Source organism: Pempheris klunzingeri, chromosome 10, assembly GCF_042242105.1.
Source record: "Pempheris klunzingeri isolate RE-2024b chromosome 10, fPemKlu1.hap1, whole genome shotgun sequence".
Classification (NCBI taxonomy): Eukaryota; Metazoa; Chordata; class Actinopteri; order Acropomatiformes; family Pempheridae; genus Pempheris; species Pempheris klunzingeri.
In genome coordinates, this window is record NC_092021.1 from 25195573 (window position 1) to 25210445 (window position 14873).

The 14873-nt window shown below is 43.1% G+C and overlaps 1 protein-coding gene across 1 annotated transcript in view; it reads left to right on the plus strand.

The window, feature by feature from the left end:
* Nucleotides 1-12825, plus strand: part of zmym2 (zinc finger, MYM-type 2) — a 33962-nt gene extending 21137 nt beyond the window's left edge. The window contains exons 14-25 of the mRNA XM_070838348.1: nucleotides 23-51; nucleotides 293-434; nucleotides 2368-2489; nucleotides 2566-2716; nucleotides 3205-3636; nucleotides 5761-5885; nucleotides 6600-6786; nucleotides 6879-7021; nucleotides 8440-8554; nucleotides 9621-9863; nucleotides 10447-10579; nucleotides 11487-12825. Coding sequence (XP_070694449.1) covers nucleotides 23-51; nucleotides 293-434; nucleotides 2368-2489; nucleotides 2566-2716; nucleotides 3205-3636; nucleotides 5761-5885; nucleotides 6600-6786; nucleotides 6879-7021; nucleotides 8440-8554; nucleotides 9621-9863; nucleotides 10447-10579; nucleotides 11487-11709 — 2045 coding nt within the window. The 3' untranslated portion in view covers nucleotides 11710-12825. The remainder of the gene's footprint in view (nucleotides 1-22; nucleotides 52-292; nucleotides 435-2367; nucleotides 2490-2565; nucleotides 2717-3204; nucleotides 3637-5760; nucleotides 5886-6599; nucleotides 6787-6878; nucleotides 7022-8439; nucleotides 8555-9620; nucleotides 9864-10446; nucleotides 10580-11486) is intronic.
* Nucleotides 12826-14873: the final 2048 nt, after the last annotated feature.

Genomic DNA, 14873 nt, shown 5'->3' on the forward strand with positions numbered 1-14873 from the left:
TATTTCATTTTCCTCTTTGCAGGGTTAGACCTGCAAGGAGCCAAACTTGGGGTGAGTAAGAATTTGGAAAATGTGTCACACAGTTTGCTCTGAAATGATGAAACATTAGTTGTTGCTTTGTCTTTAACCAGTTAATTATATTTTCTGTTTTGCCAGACTTTTAATTACTTACTGTTTTGTTGTTGTTTTCCATGTAATAAACGTTCATTTTGTAATTTCACAAGCAACTGTGTTTGTTTCTGTTTTTAATTACATTTGTACGTTCACACTCTGTTTCTCTGCCGTGTTGCAGCTGGTGAACCAGAGCACTGTGGCGTACGCTGGCGGAGGTTTAATGAGAGACGTCAAGAACAAGGCGGTGCTCTGCAAGCCGCTCACCCTGACCAAGGCTACCTACTGCAAGCCACACATGCAGAGCAAACTCCTACAGACAGGTGAGGACAATGAAGAGTGTTTTTGTTTTTCCACACACGAGTGGGCTGGTTGCACAAAACACTTTAAAATTCCTCCTTAAGTGTGACACTTCAGGTTTAAGTTCTCCTTAGCTGAGGTGTTTTCCTTAGTTAAGGAGAAACATTAAGAGATTTTACTGCAATGAAATTCAGTTTCCATGGAGAGTCCATTGTGGTTGTGCTACCTGTTACCTCCTCACCTTTTATTACACGGCTTTGTCGAATACTCGATTCTGATTGGTCAGACACTATTTTCTAATATTTCTGATTAGTCAGTCAAGGTTGCTATGGATGCAGCTCAAGCAGTAAGTCAGTATTTTGTGTCAAATTGTTGGTTTCTTTAGTTTAAAGCTGTTTACTACGAATTATTCAAGATGATGCATCATCCTCTTGGGGTTCATTTTGAAGTAATGACCAGCTCGCTGGTGTTCATTATCACCCCTTAAAGTTTGTCTGTAGGAAGAAAAGAACACAAGAAAACCAGATTTGTCAGAGGAGGAAAAGATTAAACCTCTAGAGGACGACAATAAAATAAATCCGACAGTAAAACTGTCCTGAATCCTGATGTAGATGCTGCTGTCAGCAACATTAAAGTTCACCACGATGTTCGGCGGACGGATGAGGGCGTCTGAAACTCGGTGAAGGACTCGGCTCACCGTTGACTTTTGGACATTAAACACCTCGTCTCTTACTGGCAGGAGAAACCCTGTAGCATGAAACTGTAGAGCAAACACAGCCGAAAGAGCACAGCTGGACAGCAGAGTGATCGAACGGGATGGTCGGGAAGTCACTGCAGGTCCGATCTAAAGTGTAAAATCAATCGCTCATCGTTTAGTGTATCCATCAGGCTCTCCGGGTAGCGGATCCTCTTCTTGGGATGCATTAATTTTATTTATTTAACTCGCCCGTGTGGTGGTTAAGATAGAGTCAGAGGTGCCTTTTAAGTTTTTATTCTCCTACCCTCCCTCTCCTCCATCAGCCTGATGATCTCACCACAGTAGAGAGAGTGAGTTTCCCTGAAACAGGAAATGTTGCACTAAAGGCTTTTTCACAGCGCCGCATGGCAACCGCCCTGACAACCGTCCAGGGATGCAATGGCATCATAGCGTTGGTTAACTCTCCCTCTCCCTCTCCCTCTCCCTCTCTCTCTCTCATTCACACACTAAACTATGATCTCCATGACTCCACCTACAGGAACGGTGGAAATGTGAACCTATTTCACGACAATAAAGGTTTCAGCAGAAAACAATGAGATAACAGAAGGTTAATAAGTGAATAAGATCCAGATCATGTAGAAATGAAAACCAATGCAACAAATCAGATCAGAGAAAAGCTCTTTGGCAGGGAGCTCCACAGTGGAGGAGCCCGGACAGCAGGGCCCGGTCAGCCTCGGTGACAGGACGAAGCTTTGGAGCAACTTTTAGAGCTCCATCTGCCAGAAGAGCTCAAGTAGAGATCCGGCTTGTGGGGAATTAGCAGATCATTTATATGAGCGGGAGCCGGATCATGCTAAGATTTAAAAAAAACAAGGAAAAAGAATCCTGAAATCTGTCACAAGTCCCTCTAAAGACAATGAGGAGCTTAAACACTCACAGGAGTGTGTAGCGTCACATCATCTCCATCCTCTGTTGCTCAGATCTTTTGTGCAGCCGGTGATGGGATTCCTTAAATATAACACCAAGATACGGAGAAAACCTTAAATATGCTAGTGAACATGTTAAGGAAAGCTTAAGGAAAAGTCTTGGGGTATTGTCTGCAACTCATTTAGCTTTCAGGAAACCTTAAATCAAATTTTAAGGAAAATCCCAACCTCAGGTGCTTTGTGCAACCAGCCCCTGCTGTTCACCCTTATTATTATTATTATTATTATTATTATTGCATGGTCTGATTTGTCTCGGCGTATCTGTGTCCACAGACGTAGACGACGGTGTGAAGAGGGAGTATATTCCTGTACCCATACCTGTGCCCGTCTTCATCCCCGTGCCCATGAACATGTATTCCCAGGTCACTCCCACTCCAGTCTCTCTGCCTGTACCGGTAAGACATGATCCTTCAGTCTTGAACACACATTAATTATCCTGTACATGAATTAACCACGTCCCGTCCCGTCCAGGTTCCCGTGCCTGTGTTCCTGCCCACCACCCTGCAGGGGACAGAGCAGATCGTCCAGACCATCAACGAGCTGAAGAACAAGGTGCCCTCTGACCCCCTGGAGGCCGACCTGCTGTCCATGGCTGAGATGATCGCAGAGGACCAGAAGCCAGGTACGGCCATGTGAGGGGTGGATTAAAACATTGGTGATCAAATATGTGATGATTATGGTTAAAAAAAACAACTCTGCAACATCAAAAGTCCTTAAAATGCCAAGTAATACTTATGTAGACGTCCAGAACAAAACATCAGTATATAGCTATTGACAATAACTGTGATGTTTTAAAAAATGAAATATTGATATCATTTATCATTAATACACACATGATAAAATAGTTTAAATTAATTTCCTTTGTTTCTTCTCACCTCTGTGTGTGTGGCTGCTAATGTTACCGCTGCACAAAATCATGTTGGAGATGACAGACGAGAGCGAGACACCCGAAAAAAGTTGGCGTGGGAGTTTTTTGGATTGCGTAAAAAAAGAAAACAGTCTGTAGGAAACACCGATCGACGGTAACGATCGGGGGGCGACTTTGTTTCAGTATTGATGGCAGATGTTCGGTCACTTCATCTGGTTTTGCTCCTGTTTGTGTGTTTTCAGATGTGAAGCCGGTGGAGGTTAAGAAGGAGCAGGGAGGGGAGGAGTCCTCCAGCAGCAGCAGCAGCTCTGAGGAAAAGGAGGAGGAGCAGCAGCAGGAAGAGCAGAAGGAGGAGAAGAAGGAGGAGCAGCAGCAGCAGGAAGAGGAGGAGGAGAAGGAGGAGGAGCAGCAGCAGCAGGAGGAGGAGAAGAAGGAGGATCAGCAGCAAGAGGAAGAGGAGGAGCAGCAGCAGCAGCAGGAGGAGGAGAAGAAGGAGGATCAGCAGCAGGAGGAAGAGGTGGAGGAGAAGAAGGAGGATCAGCAGCAGCAGGAGGAAGAGGTGGAGGAGAAGGAGCAGCAGCAGCAGCAGGAGGAGGAGCAGGAGCAGGAGGAAGAGGAGGAGGAGGAGGAGAAGTACGAGGCTGATCTGGACTTGGAGGCAGACTTCCCTCAAGGTGACACACCTGCTGTACACGTAGCTCTGATCCGCTCACTAACGCTCACCGTCACCACATTAGAGCCGTACGAGATCGTCGGTCTGCCGACAGACTCTGATCTCCAAGTTTGTATATAACAACGACGGACTTCGTGGTTTTTGAACTAAAACTCCTCCCTGTGGTTATTTCTCACCAGAGGAGGAGTGTGAGGTCATTAACCCGTCCAGAAATAAACCTTTTTAGGAATGGTACTCATTTGTTTCCTCTGGCCCGGTGTGACGTGCTGTGGCTGTGCCGGGCCTTAATGAGCAGAGAGTGCTCCTATTTTATTTTATTTTTATTATTTATACTTCCTATCTGCTCATGTTGTTCGGTTTTATTCTCATTTTAACTGCCTTCTCTGGTTTTATTTTGTTTTTTAAAGCACTTTGTTATCAAGAAAAGTGCTCTATAAAGATTATTATTAGATACTTTATTCATCTCCTCAGGGGTTTTCAGATAAATGGACAAATAATACATAATAAAAAAGTCTTGAAAGTCAGTGAAACCAGTAAACAATGAGCACAGCTGCATGTTTTTAAGAATTCTTCATCGTTATTTATTGTTATTATCATGAGCAAATGTATTTAAAGACAAAGTTTGAGTCAAAACTTGACGGTTTGAGTCTCAAACATGAGGAAGCCATGATTTTTAAATCTCCGTCTGTTTCCACCACTGAATGTTTATCTGTTTATCTATTTGTCCGTCTGTCCGACCCCGACACGGCGTCATCTGTCACTAATTCAGTTTAGAAATGCGGCCAAAAAGGATTACTGACAGTGCGAGCAGACATTTTGTTATCGACCGTCTCTGTTAACTTTCTGCTTCAGGCTCTGTGATCGTCCACATAAGAGGAGACTCTTCTTCTGCACTAAGTTTCTGAATATTTTAGCAGTTAAGACTTAAAGATAACACAAAAATAAAGTAGCTTTTGATCGTGTGCTTCTACTTCGGAGGGAGAAGCGGGTCGTTATAGCGGAGAAATATGAAGAATATAAAGATTGTTGAATATATTTATTTTACCACTCAGTGACTCTCAGTCCTGTTTATTTCTAGCAGCTCTCATTTAGTGCAGCAGATTTAAACAGACTCGAGTGCGTTCAGGTCTGATTCTGTCCCAGAAAGAATAAAACATGGAAGTCGCTTTAATTTTTGTCCAAATAGAAGTGAAATGAATTTCCTAGATTAAATATTAATATCTGTGATTAACACCAATAGACGAATCAGTTTCCTAATCGGGACCGAACATTAAAAACGTAATCCACAGAGGTCTGCCGAGCCTTCGAGGACGACCCGCTGCGGATCGTTTTGTAATATTAGAGATTTTCCGCATCGCTGACTGAATGCTGTAGGTAACCACGACAACCCGAAGCTACCGAAGTCTGCGTTGCTTTTAACTGCACAGCAGAGAGTCTGCGTCGCTCGTGGAAAGAGGGCGGCGACTTTAAGAGCCATTAGAGGTGGAAAACTCTCTGAGCGTGATCTGGTTCAGAGCAGGTTCAGTTTGCAGCATCTGTTACCGTGGTGATTTAGCCACGCTGAAAAAAAACCACGTTCATGACACTGAAAACTTAAAACCATAAGAACCCTTTTCTCCTGTGAGTAAAACTATGGGGGATATTAAACCGACTAAATGGAGCTCAAGGAGCACACCTCTGAACTTATTTATGAGACACTCCCCCGACTGTCCAAGATCTGAAATGTTAAATATGTCACAGCTTTATTTTTAGAAGCTGTTTCATATCTTTTTCATAAAATATGGTCAGGACAGGTTCATATAATCTAGGACAGGATTAGAACTGTTAAACAAGCCATTTAAAATCAGCTGGTTTTAATCAGGCAGACCAACATTTTGGAAATCTAATGACTGCACCAGGAAGTTCAGTATCTGTCACTGAGGGACTTCTTGAGTTAAATGCAAAGGTAAAACTGTAAAGAGAAACTTCCAGAATACTTAAAAGGTCTGTGGCACCTGTGTCACCTTGGGTTTTTATGGGTTAAGGCGTCACTAACCCACTGATCTCACTTCAGTCCTCCCCTTTGGTCTCAAATAAGTGATCATATTTTCACCATCTAACAAACGGATGTTGTTTCCTGTCCCAGCCTCGGAGCCTGTTCCCGTCCTGGAGGGGATGGACGAGGACATGGGCTTCTCTCTACCTCCAGTCCTGGCAGAGGAGAAGGAGGAGTTGGAGGAGTCGGCGCCTCGACCGCAGCCCAGGAGACAAGTATGAACACACACATGTATATTCAGGGCGGCTAAAACATTCATATCAATTAATAAAAGGCCTTAAAAAGTATTTAATGGTCTTTTAATTCTGTTCATTAATGTATTTATTGACTGCTGTCTACCACCACTTAAATGAAAAACAGTAATCAAACAAAAAACTGGGTCTCAGTTAATCGATGAGGGATGATCGACACAAACTGAGGGAAAGAAATGACTTTGGATAAACTCCTGCTCCCTGTTATCTACTGTGCTGCGAACTAAACATAATGTACATTTTCATCACTTTAATTTAATAAAATTAACAATATAATTTTGCCATTTTTACTCACCAAAAGTGTTATTGTCTGATTTCAGTCACTGGAGGTGTCCGTGTTAATAACGTGTTCTCAGCCGAGGGCAAATCTCACCGATTCGTCACGTCCTTTAGTGTGTCAAAGCTTGGAGCAGCTGTTTCGGCCTCCACTTCGTCCCAAATGGATCTCATTTCCAGGTCGTGAAATACTGACGCCCCCCCGGAGTGTCTGTTTGAGATACACCGGACCTTTGTTGTCACAATAATAAACACGTGGTCACGATTCTGAAACACCAAACACTATGTTTACGGTTTGGAGTTTGAGAAATAAAGCTGCCAGCTTCAAATTAAAGGCCTCTAAAAACTAAAAAGTCTCTCTAGGAAACACGATTTGTCGTAATCGGTGTGTTTGTGTCGCAGGGGAACAAGCGGCAGGCGGTAGAGGAGGGTTCAGATCTAGCCTCGTCCTCCTCTTCCCACCCGGCAGGCCGACGCTCTGAGGGTCGATCGCTGCCTCTCAAAGCTCGCTACGGCATCCACGCCTGGAAACGCTGGACGCTGTCGTCCTCGTCAGATGACGCCAAAGTAAAGGAAGGCGACAAACCAGGTAAGCCGAACCGGGTTTACCTGACAGCCCTGGATCAGTAGTAGGAGGAAACACGACGGGTGTGTTTGCTAATGTGTTCCCGTCTCCTGCAGCCCGGTTTAAGAGTAACCTGTTGCTGCTGAGTCCAGAGGAGCTGAACGTCGCTCTGTCCCGGTTCGTCAGGGAGGTCTGCAGGCCCGGTGGGGAGCGCTACTCCCCCGACAGCATCCTCTACCTCTGTCTGGGGATCCAGCAGGTTGGTGCCAAGACATGGACGCTCATTTAAAAGGTGGTTCGATACCTGGCTCCTCCAGCCCGCAGGTAGAAGTGTCCATGGGCTGAACTCTGAGCCTGGACCTGCTCCAGATGATGTGTGAATGATTAGTTTCCCAGTTGCATCACAGGCAAAAACATTTTTTGAGTCTAGTGGAAAGAAAACAACCAAAATACACGTTTAGGTGTTTATTTTACTTCACTGTGTCTATTTATGTTGGTAGTTTTCTCTTAAATTCACATGTTTTAAGGCCGTTTTCTCAAAATTAGTGTTTTTTTTTTCTCACTCTGAACCAGAAATCTTCACTTCACGGCTCTTACAGACACCAAACTCTCAGGTTTTATTCTCCTCTATATTCTGGTTAAAGGTTTTTACAAAGGGGTTTATTCATGTGTCATTCAGAGCCTGATTTATAGAACATTTCACTTACTAAAAAATATTTTTATAGCTGTTGACAGTAATTTCTGTTTTATGCAGCAATTTAAAAAAAAAAAAAAGATGTTCAACATTTGGATAAAGTCAGGTTCAAAATTGAAGTTTCATTTTATTAATGTATTAAAGCCAAAGTTAAGATTTCTGTTCTATAAATGTATGCAAATTAGCATATATTCAATTAGACAATCATTAATTTCAATCAATCATTTGAATATTTAAACAAAAAAATGTAAGAAAACTTGTAACAGAAAAAATAATTGTCTTAATGTAAGTTAACTGTCTTAAAGTAGCAGATAATAATAATAATAATAATGTACATTGTTATAAAAACATATTAATATAAGAAGAAGTTAACTTTCCCTTTTGTTCTATTAAAATCCCATCTGTAGTCATTTTGGAGGTAGGAACTAAATGTGGGCTGGGTGTTTCCAGTGGGACACTTAATACTGGTGCACCCTCTCTCCCTCCTGCTCTCACATGTGAGCAGCAGCATGGCAGCAGAGCAGAGCGCAGGAGCGTCCGCAGCCCCACACAGAGCGACTATTCTGATTATTCTGGCAGAAAGATGTAAGAGTGACTTTATTTGTGAGTAAAAACCAACAGATTTTTAAAGATTTGATTCATTTCTGGAAAGTTTGATCAAGAAATGTTGGTTTAAAGTGTTTCTAAAGTGTCTTGGGCCTGCTGTAGCTCACTCCTTTGTTCCCCTCTTTGTTAATCTGTGGGTTTTTGCAGAAGTGAGGACTTTTAGCAGCAACCAAACTGTTTTTTTAGGCTGCTTTTATTGTGAATCTGCAGATTTGTGTGTCCAGTGATTATAAACTCTTTGCTGTTCACATTCTGAAAAACAGTGATGATGGTTTTTTAAATATATGAGGACACTAAGGTTTTGTTTTCTCACAAACCGCCTCGTATAATCAACCTTTTTTTTTGTTCTAATATGAGTTTTTAATCTGTTTTTAAAGCATCTTCATGCCAAAGGCCGGAAGGATGACCTGTTCAGCGACCCGTGCTACCAGCAGTTTGGCGAGGAGCTCAACAAGGTCCTGAAGGACTGGCAGCCCAGCGTGCTGCCTGATGGTGAGTCTGCACATGTTTTGAGATTTGGGACCATCAATTAAACATATTGATCTGTATATTCATCTCTGATAGCTAAGATGGAAGAAAAACATCAGACAGAATAGAGAATATTCATGTTTTTATCTTTAAATGTTTGTAATATTTTAATTTGAGATCAGCTCACAATGTTTCCTCCTGATGAGCAGCTTCACTTCTAAAGCCGTGAAAAACTAAAGATGCACAAACAAACTGCTGCTTATGAAGCTGCAACATGAAGTTATTAATTCAGAAAATCAGAATAACAAAACGTGTGTAAATAGACAATAATGAAGAATCAAGTTCTGCTCAATTAGAAAATGTGGCTGAGGATGAAACACAGTAACCCTCATTAACACAGCGTGGACATATTTAACAGCTTTTGAATTAATTTACAGTTTAAACACACAAACTCTGACACATTATACAGACTTAGAAATATCAAGGAGGTTTTGAGAGTCAGCTGAGATTCTGTCATTTAAAACCTTTTTACTTTTTACCTCTGTATTTCCTGTCACTCTGAAGCTGAACTATTTTAATAAAGCATGAAAACAAAATCTTAAAAAACACACTGTGGAGAGTCGCATCTGTTGACGGACCTCAGAATCGTGTCCAAAAACTTTGTATGTGAATTTCACATTAAGAATAATAATAATATATTTTAGTTATATGCGACTTTCAAGGCACTCAAGGTCGCCTTACAGTAAAAAATACATGAAAATGGCAGAAAATACATTAAAAACAGACAACAGATGGTGTATTTATATGATCAGAAAGTGCAGTGAATATGCAGTTACCTCAGTGTTGCTCTAAACTGTGTCCAGTGATTATAACTTTTTGCTGTTCACATCCTGATTCGTTGTGATTGCACTAATGAAATATGAGGACACTAACAGGAAAAACAACAATTCAAGTTATTATCTATTTAAAATGAGTAATTTTAAATCATCAAATGTCCTGAGTTAATAAAAGAACAGTGAATGAGGATGATACCCGTCACTGCACCTGTAATCTCCATGTTGGATGCCGGCGGGTGTGTTTGTCCCCGCAGGCTCGCTGTGGGGTCGAGTGGAGGAGCAGAGCCTGTGGAGCAGCCAGCAGCTCGGGGAGCAGAGTCCCGCCGCCCTGCTGCGCTCTCTGGTTTACCTGAACACCAAATACTTCGGCCTGCGCACCGTGGAGCAGCACCTCCGCCTCTCCTTCGCCAACGTCTACGGCCCCGACACCGTCCATCCTGTCACCAAGGAGACCACCGTCTGCATCCGCGTGCCTTCCATCTCTCAGGATCACCATGGTGAGAACACGCCGACGTGCGCGCGGCGTTTTTATCAGTTTGTGTATCGCAGATTATCGGCAGGACGGGATCATCCAGCTGTGGTGAACGTAAATATATACGTTGGAACAAGCTGTGACATTTGACATCCTGTTGTTCATGGTGTTTAAAAACTTGGTTATGAAGCCGCACAGATGAAGGAACAAACCGGTGGGATTCAGGGAAATGACGTCTGTAGTTACTCAAAAAAAGGTTCTGGTCGTCTGAACGAAGAAGAAAACGTGTGTTCACTCTTCTTCTGCTCCATGTTCTTCTTCTTGAGCTCTTATAGCTTTCACTCCCTTTACTAAAGCACCAGTCCTCCACTAGTGGTGACTTTCAGTATCGCAGCATAATAAATACACTGAAATTAAGGATTAAGATTTTCCTCTTTAGGAAAGTAACACCAGCAAATGTCAGACCAGAAGACGTCAGGCAAAGCATCGCTGCGCCGAGACTTCAGCGTAAATATTGGCTGGGGATGTGAGAGCGAAGACGAGTGGCACTTGTACTCGTTACGTCCGAGGTTTGAGTTTGTGTTTTTTTTTGTCTTGTGGTCCTTCAGTGCAAACAGAGTCGAGGAAGAGGAAGCGTCAGTTGGAGGACGGCGATCAGGACGAAGACTCGGGAGGCTCCACTACACGCTGCCCAGTGAAGAAGCACGAGTGTCACCTGTACGACCTCTACAGGTCCAAATGGTGGGTTCAATGTCTTTAATGTCCTTTATCTCACCCGTCACTGTCCCTCTTTATGACATCAAACCTAGGGCTGCAGCTGTTGGTTATTTTACCCATGAATCTATTGATTTAAGCCTCTGACGCACCAAACCGACATTAAAGAAGCAGCAGAGGTGAAGGCCGACTGCATGGCCTCATGTTTCCTGAGGAAGTAACTCTGCACACCAGCAGGTGGCGGTAGACTGTAGTCATCATTAAAAAAAAAAGGTGCTCAGGTGACTTAAACCTGCAAAACCTCAATTCTGGCTCCAAAAAACCAACATGGTGACGCCCATAAAGCCGAACGAGGCTTCAAAATGGTGGCTCACAAACCTTTTATACACATATTTTATACATAATCAACAATATTTAATTCTTTAAAAAATAAAAGGGAAACAAAAGTAAAGTAGTAAAATATGGCGAACGTGCTGATCACGAGTTGCTTTGCTTGATATTCTGACTAAAACCGGTTTGTTTTTTATTTGGATTTCTGAGTCCTGTGATTAAACTCATTGCTGTTCACATCCTGAGCCACAGTGCTGACTGTTTAAATATGAGGACTTAAAATACCACACAAGACCATAAAAAGAAGAGAAAGAAACTCAGAATAAGACTCACACTTCCCACTCTTTCTCTCCCCCACCTCCCCCCTTATTCCTCCTCCTCCTCTTTTCTTTATTCTTTAAATCTTTTCTCCCCTTTTTGTACGTTTTCTCTTGTTTGTGTCTTAATATCTGTTTTTCTATCTTTTTTCTTTCTAACCCTCCCACGCCGTCTTATCTGCTCGCTTTCTCTCCTTTTTTCTCACCATCTCTCACTTCTTACTTGCTTCATTTCACTTTCACTCTCTCCTCCCTCCCCTCCCTCTCTCCTCCCTCCCTCTCTCCAGCCCGCCGTTGTTGCGGGAGCGACTGGACGTCTTCTACATTCAGCCGGATCCGGCCTGCGGCCCCGACGACCCACTATGGTTCAGCTCTACGCCGCTGGAGCGACAGATCCTGGAGAGCCTCCTCACCAGAGTCCTCCTGGTCAGGGACATTTACACGGACAAACAACACCTGGAGGGAGACGAGGGGGAGGAAGACGGGGCCGAAGCAGCCGGGGCGGAGTAGCAGTCGCTTGGACTTGTGTTAGCAGAGCCTGCAGAGGAAGAGGAGGATAGCTAGTAGTGTGTGTGTGTGTACGCGCTCCTCCCATGTCTCATCTTCTGGTCCTCGCCGACGTGCTGCGTCCTCCTGGTGAGGGACGTCCACTAAAGGGAACCTGAGGCGACCGAGGGTGGCGAAGAAGAAGAAGAGGAGGAGGAAGAACTTAGATTTTCCCTCCTGTCATAAACCAGAAGAGGACGACGGCCACAAACTCGTCCCGATGCTGGAGGATGAGGAGTAAAAGAGGCGGAGCTGTGGTTCTCAGACGAAGATAAATCAGGTAGAAGACGACGCGTTGGCGGTAAATCATGGTGATATTTTGAAAAAGATGGGATGTGCTGTTGAGGACCTGGCATGTTCATAGTGCTTCAGACAAGCAGCTTGAAAATATTAAAACTTTTAACAACACAGAACCATGTTTTAACAAATTCCCAGCAGCCACCAGGAGCTGGCGAGGAGACGGGACGTTGTGGGAGCCGTTTCACACCAACTCTCGGCCTCGCCATCACGCGATGGAAAACATGGAGGGGAAGCCCCGAGTTTAGTTTTTACAAAGAGACTCGATAAGCGGAGGAGGCGGCTGACAAAAAGCTCTGGATGAAACCAGAACCGCGACCCAGAGGAGGAAGAGGCGGCGCGCTGGCTGATCCTGCGTCTTCAAAGTTGGAAGTTGGAAATTCCCAGCTGGTAGAGGTGGAGGGGAGGTGGGGGGGGTGGGGGGGGGTAATCATACGACTATAAGTGCTATTTTATATTTTAATGGATAATTAAACGCTAAATGTTCTCCAGCAGCTGAAATATTCCCGTCTCCTGCACGTCTGACCCCGACCGTCAGCGACACAGTGAACTAAAGACTTAGCGGTCGTGTTGTTCTGCTCAGGTGAACGTTTTGGGTGTTTTACTGTAGTGGGGACGGGAAACTGCTGCGGGCGAAGCTGTAAACACAAACCATTCATGCAGAGACGTCGATCTCCTGCAGCTGCTGTCCGACACGTTGGTGGTGGTGGTTCACGATCTGCTAGTGTTTGTTTACAGAAACACTAAAAAAAAAACAAAAAAAAATTCATCTCTAACTCGCTTCTGTACTGATTTTCATGAAATTTGGTTTCTTATAATCATGATTTATATTAAAACATTGTCCCTCTGAATAACTAGAACTTCCACTGGGACGTGCAGCGAAAACAAGAAATTAGAATTTCAGCTTCATAAATTGGTCTGAAAATGTAGATTTGTACATCTGTTATATTGTTACAGCAGCTATAAAGGATGAGTTCCTCTCTGGGGAACTAATATCTAATGAATTGATTTAATTATTAATATATTAATTGATATAACGAGCAGCCGGTCGACTTTATAGCAACGAAACAGATGCAGAAAATCTACGTTTTTGGAGAAACTCCCAAAAGCTGAAATTCTAAATTAAAATTGAAGAGATGGGACACGATGGTGGCTCCTCTCTGCAGGAGTCCCAAACACGGTTAATCCCAAATAATCTGTTTTAATCTTCACTGATTGACTGACACACAGCAGAGTTACTCTTCTGTACTAGATTATATAATTATGTTTCATGTTTTTATACCTACGAACATAAACTGGAGGAGCCAGAGCAGCTTAACGCACCAACATCAGTCTACAAAGTTCATCATCAGACTCTTTTCTGTCTTTTCTGTCGCTGCGTTTTCACTAAAACGTCTCATTTGGTCACACAGTCCTGTTTAATGAAGCCCAGACGGACGTTTCATGTCTCTGCGGCCGTTTTAATTCTCTTTCTCGAGCTTTTTCACACCACAGACGCCGTAAACTGACCCACATTTATTAAGGTTTTGTCCCTTACTGAAGGGACTTCTTCCCCTCTTAGATGTTTTATTAGAGGAAGTTTGTAAATCACCAAAACATTCTGATTGAAAATGACCCCCCCTGAAGGACCCCCTGCATTATGACACCGATGCATCTGTTTACTTCTGATTAATAATCATTTATTATCTGCATCAGAGACGGGACTTCACTGGGGGGCTGTTTCATAGTGCAGGGATGTTAAAAGACCTTCACACTCAGAGGACCAACGAGGATTCATGAGGTTTAAGTGTTTGTTTTTCCTTTTGTATTTTATTTTTAAAAAAGATGCTATGTGGCGCTAACAGTCCAATAAGTGAGCAAAATCTTGCCAAAAAAACTGGAATTTCTGACTCTCCAACATGTCTTGAACGCAGCACGAGCCCAGCGCCCTCTCAGCTCCTCTCAGCTGTTTCACACCTCTTCATCATCTTCATCAACCCGGGCTGCTCTCATCCCTTCCTCATCATCATCATCATCCCGCTCTCACTGCTCTTCCTCCGTCAGCACTGCTCTCAGGCGAAACCTCAGGAGTTGGGACCGATTTTTCCCCCGATTTTTGTTTTTGTTTGTTTGTTTTTGTTTTTCCTCCCCACCCCCCACCCCCCCACCGACTCGCTGTGGTGCGGCGTAAAGGCAAACTTCCCGACATGCTGCGTTTTCTTCACAGGGGAACCTTCATCCGAGCGATGTAGCATTACGAGCGTACTCGGCCCAGATTGGGCAGCTTTGAAGTGTAAATATCTCCGAGAAACGAGGCGGCTGTTTGAGATGGAGCGAGAAAACCTCCGGACGGACACCTGCGTCTTGACAACCCGCCTCCCGAGAAGCCTTTTTTTTTTTTTTTTTTAAACAGACTGATTATTTATTTCTCCTTTTTTTTATTAGTTTGTCTCCTCTTGGCGTTGGGGTGCCGTTTCCTTCTCGACTGGCGTTGATTGAAAACCTGCTGCCTCACATTAAAGGGTTAAACATGAAGGATCGATCAGACCGTTTGATTTCCACTTTTCTTTCTATTTTCCAAACATTTCCCAGTTCTCTTTTTTTTTTTTTAGTCTCCTTTAAAGTTAATAAGTGCCCTGTTTTATTTTATTTTTCCTCCAAGCTGCACTGCAAAGCTTGTTGTAATTACAAAGAATTGATTTGGACATTTTGATTATTTTCATTAACTTTATTTTTTATTTCTTTTGATATTTTTATTTATGTGGTTAAAATCCCTTTTTTTTTCTTTTTTTACTTAAGTTTCAATAAATTGGGAGGAAAAAAAGTGTCATGAAGTTTAAAAATCACTAAAT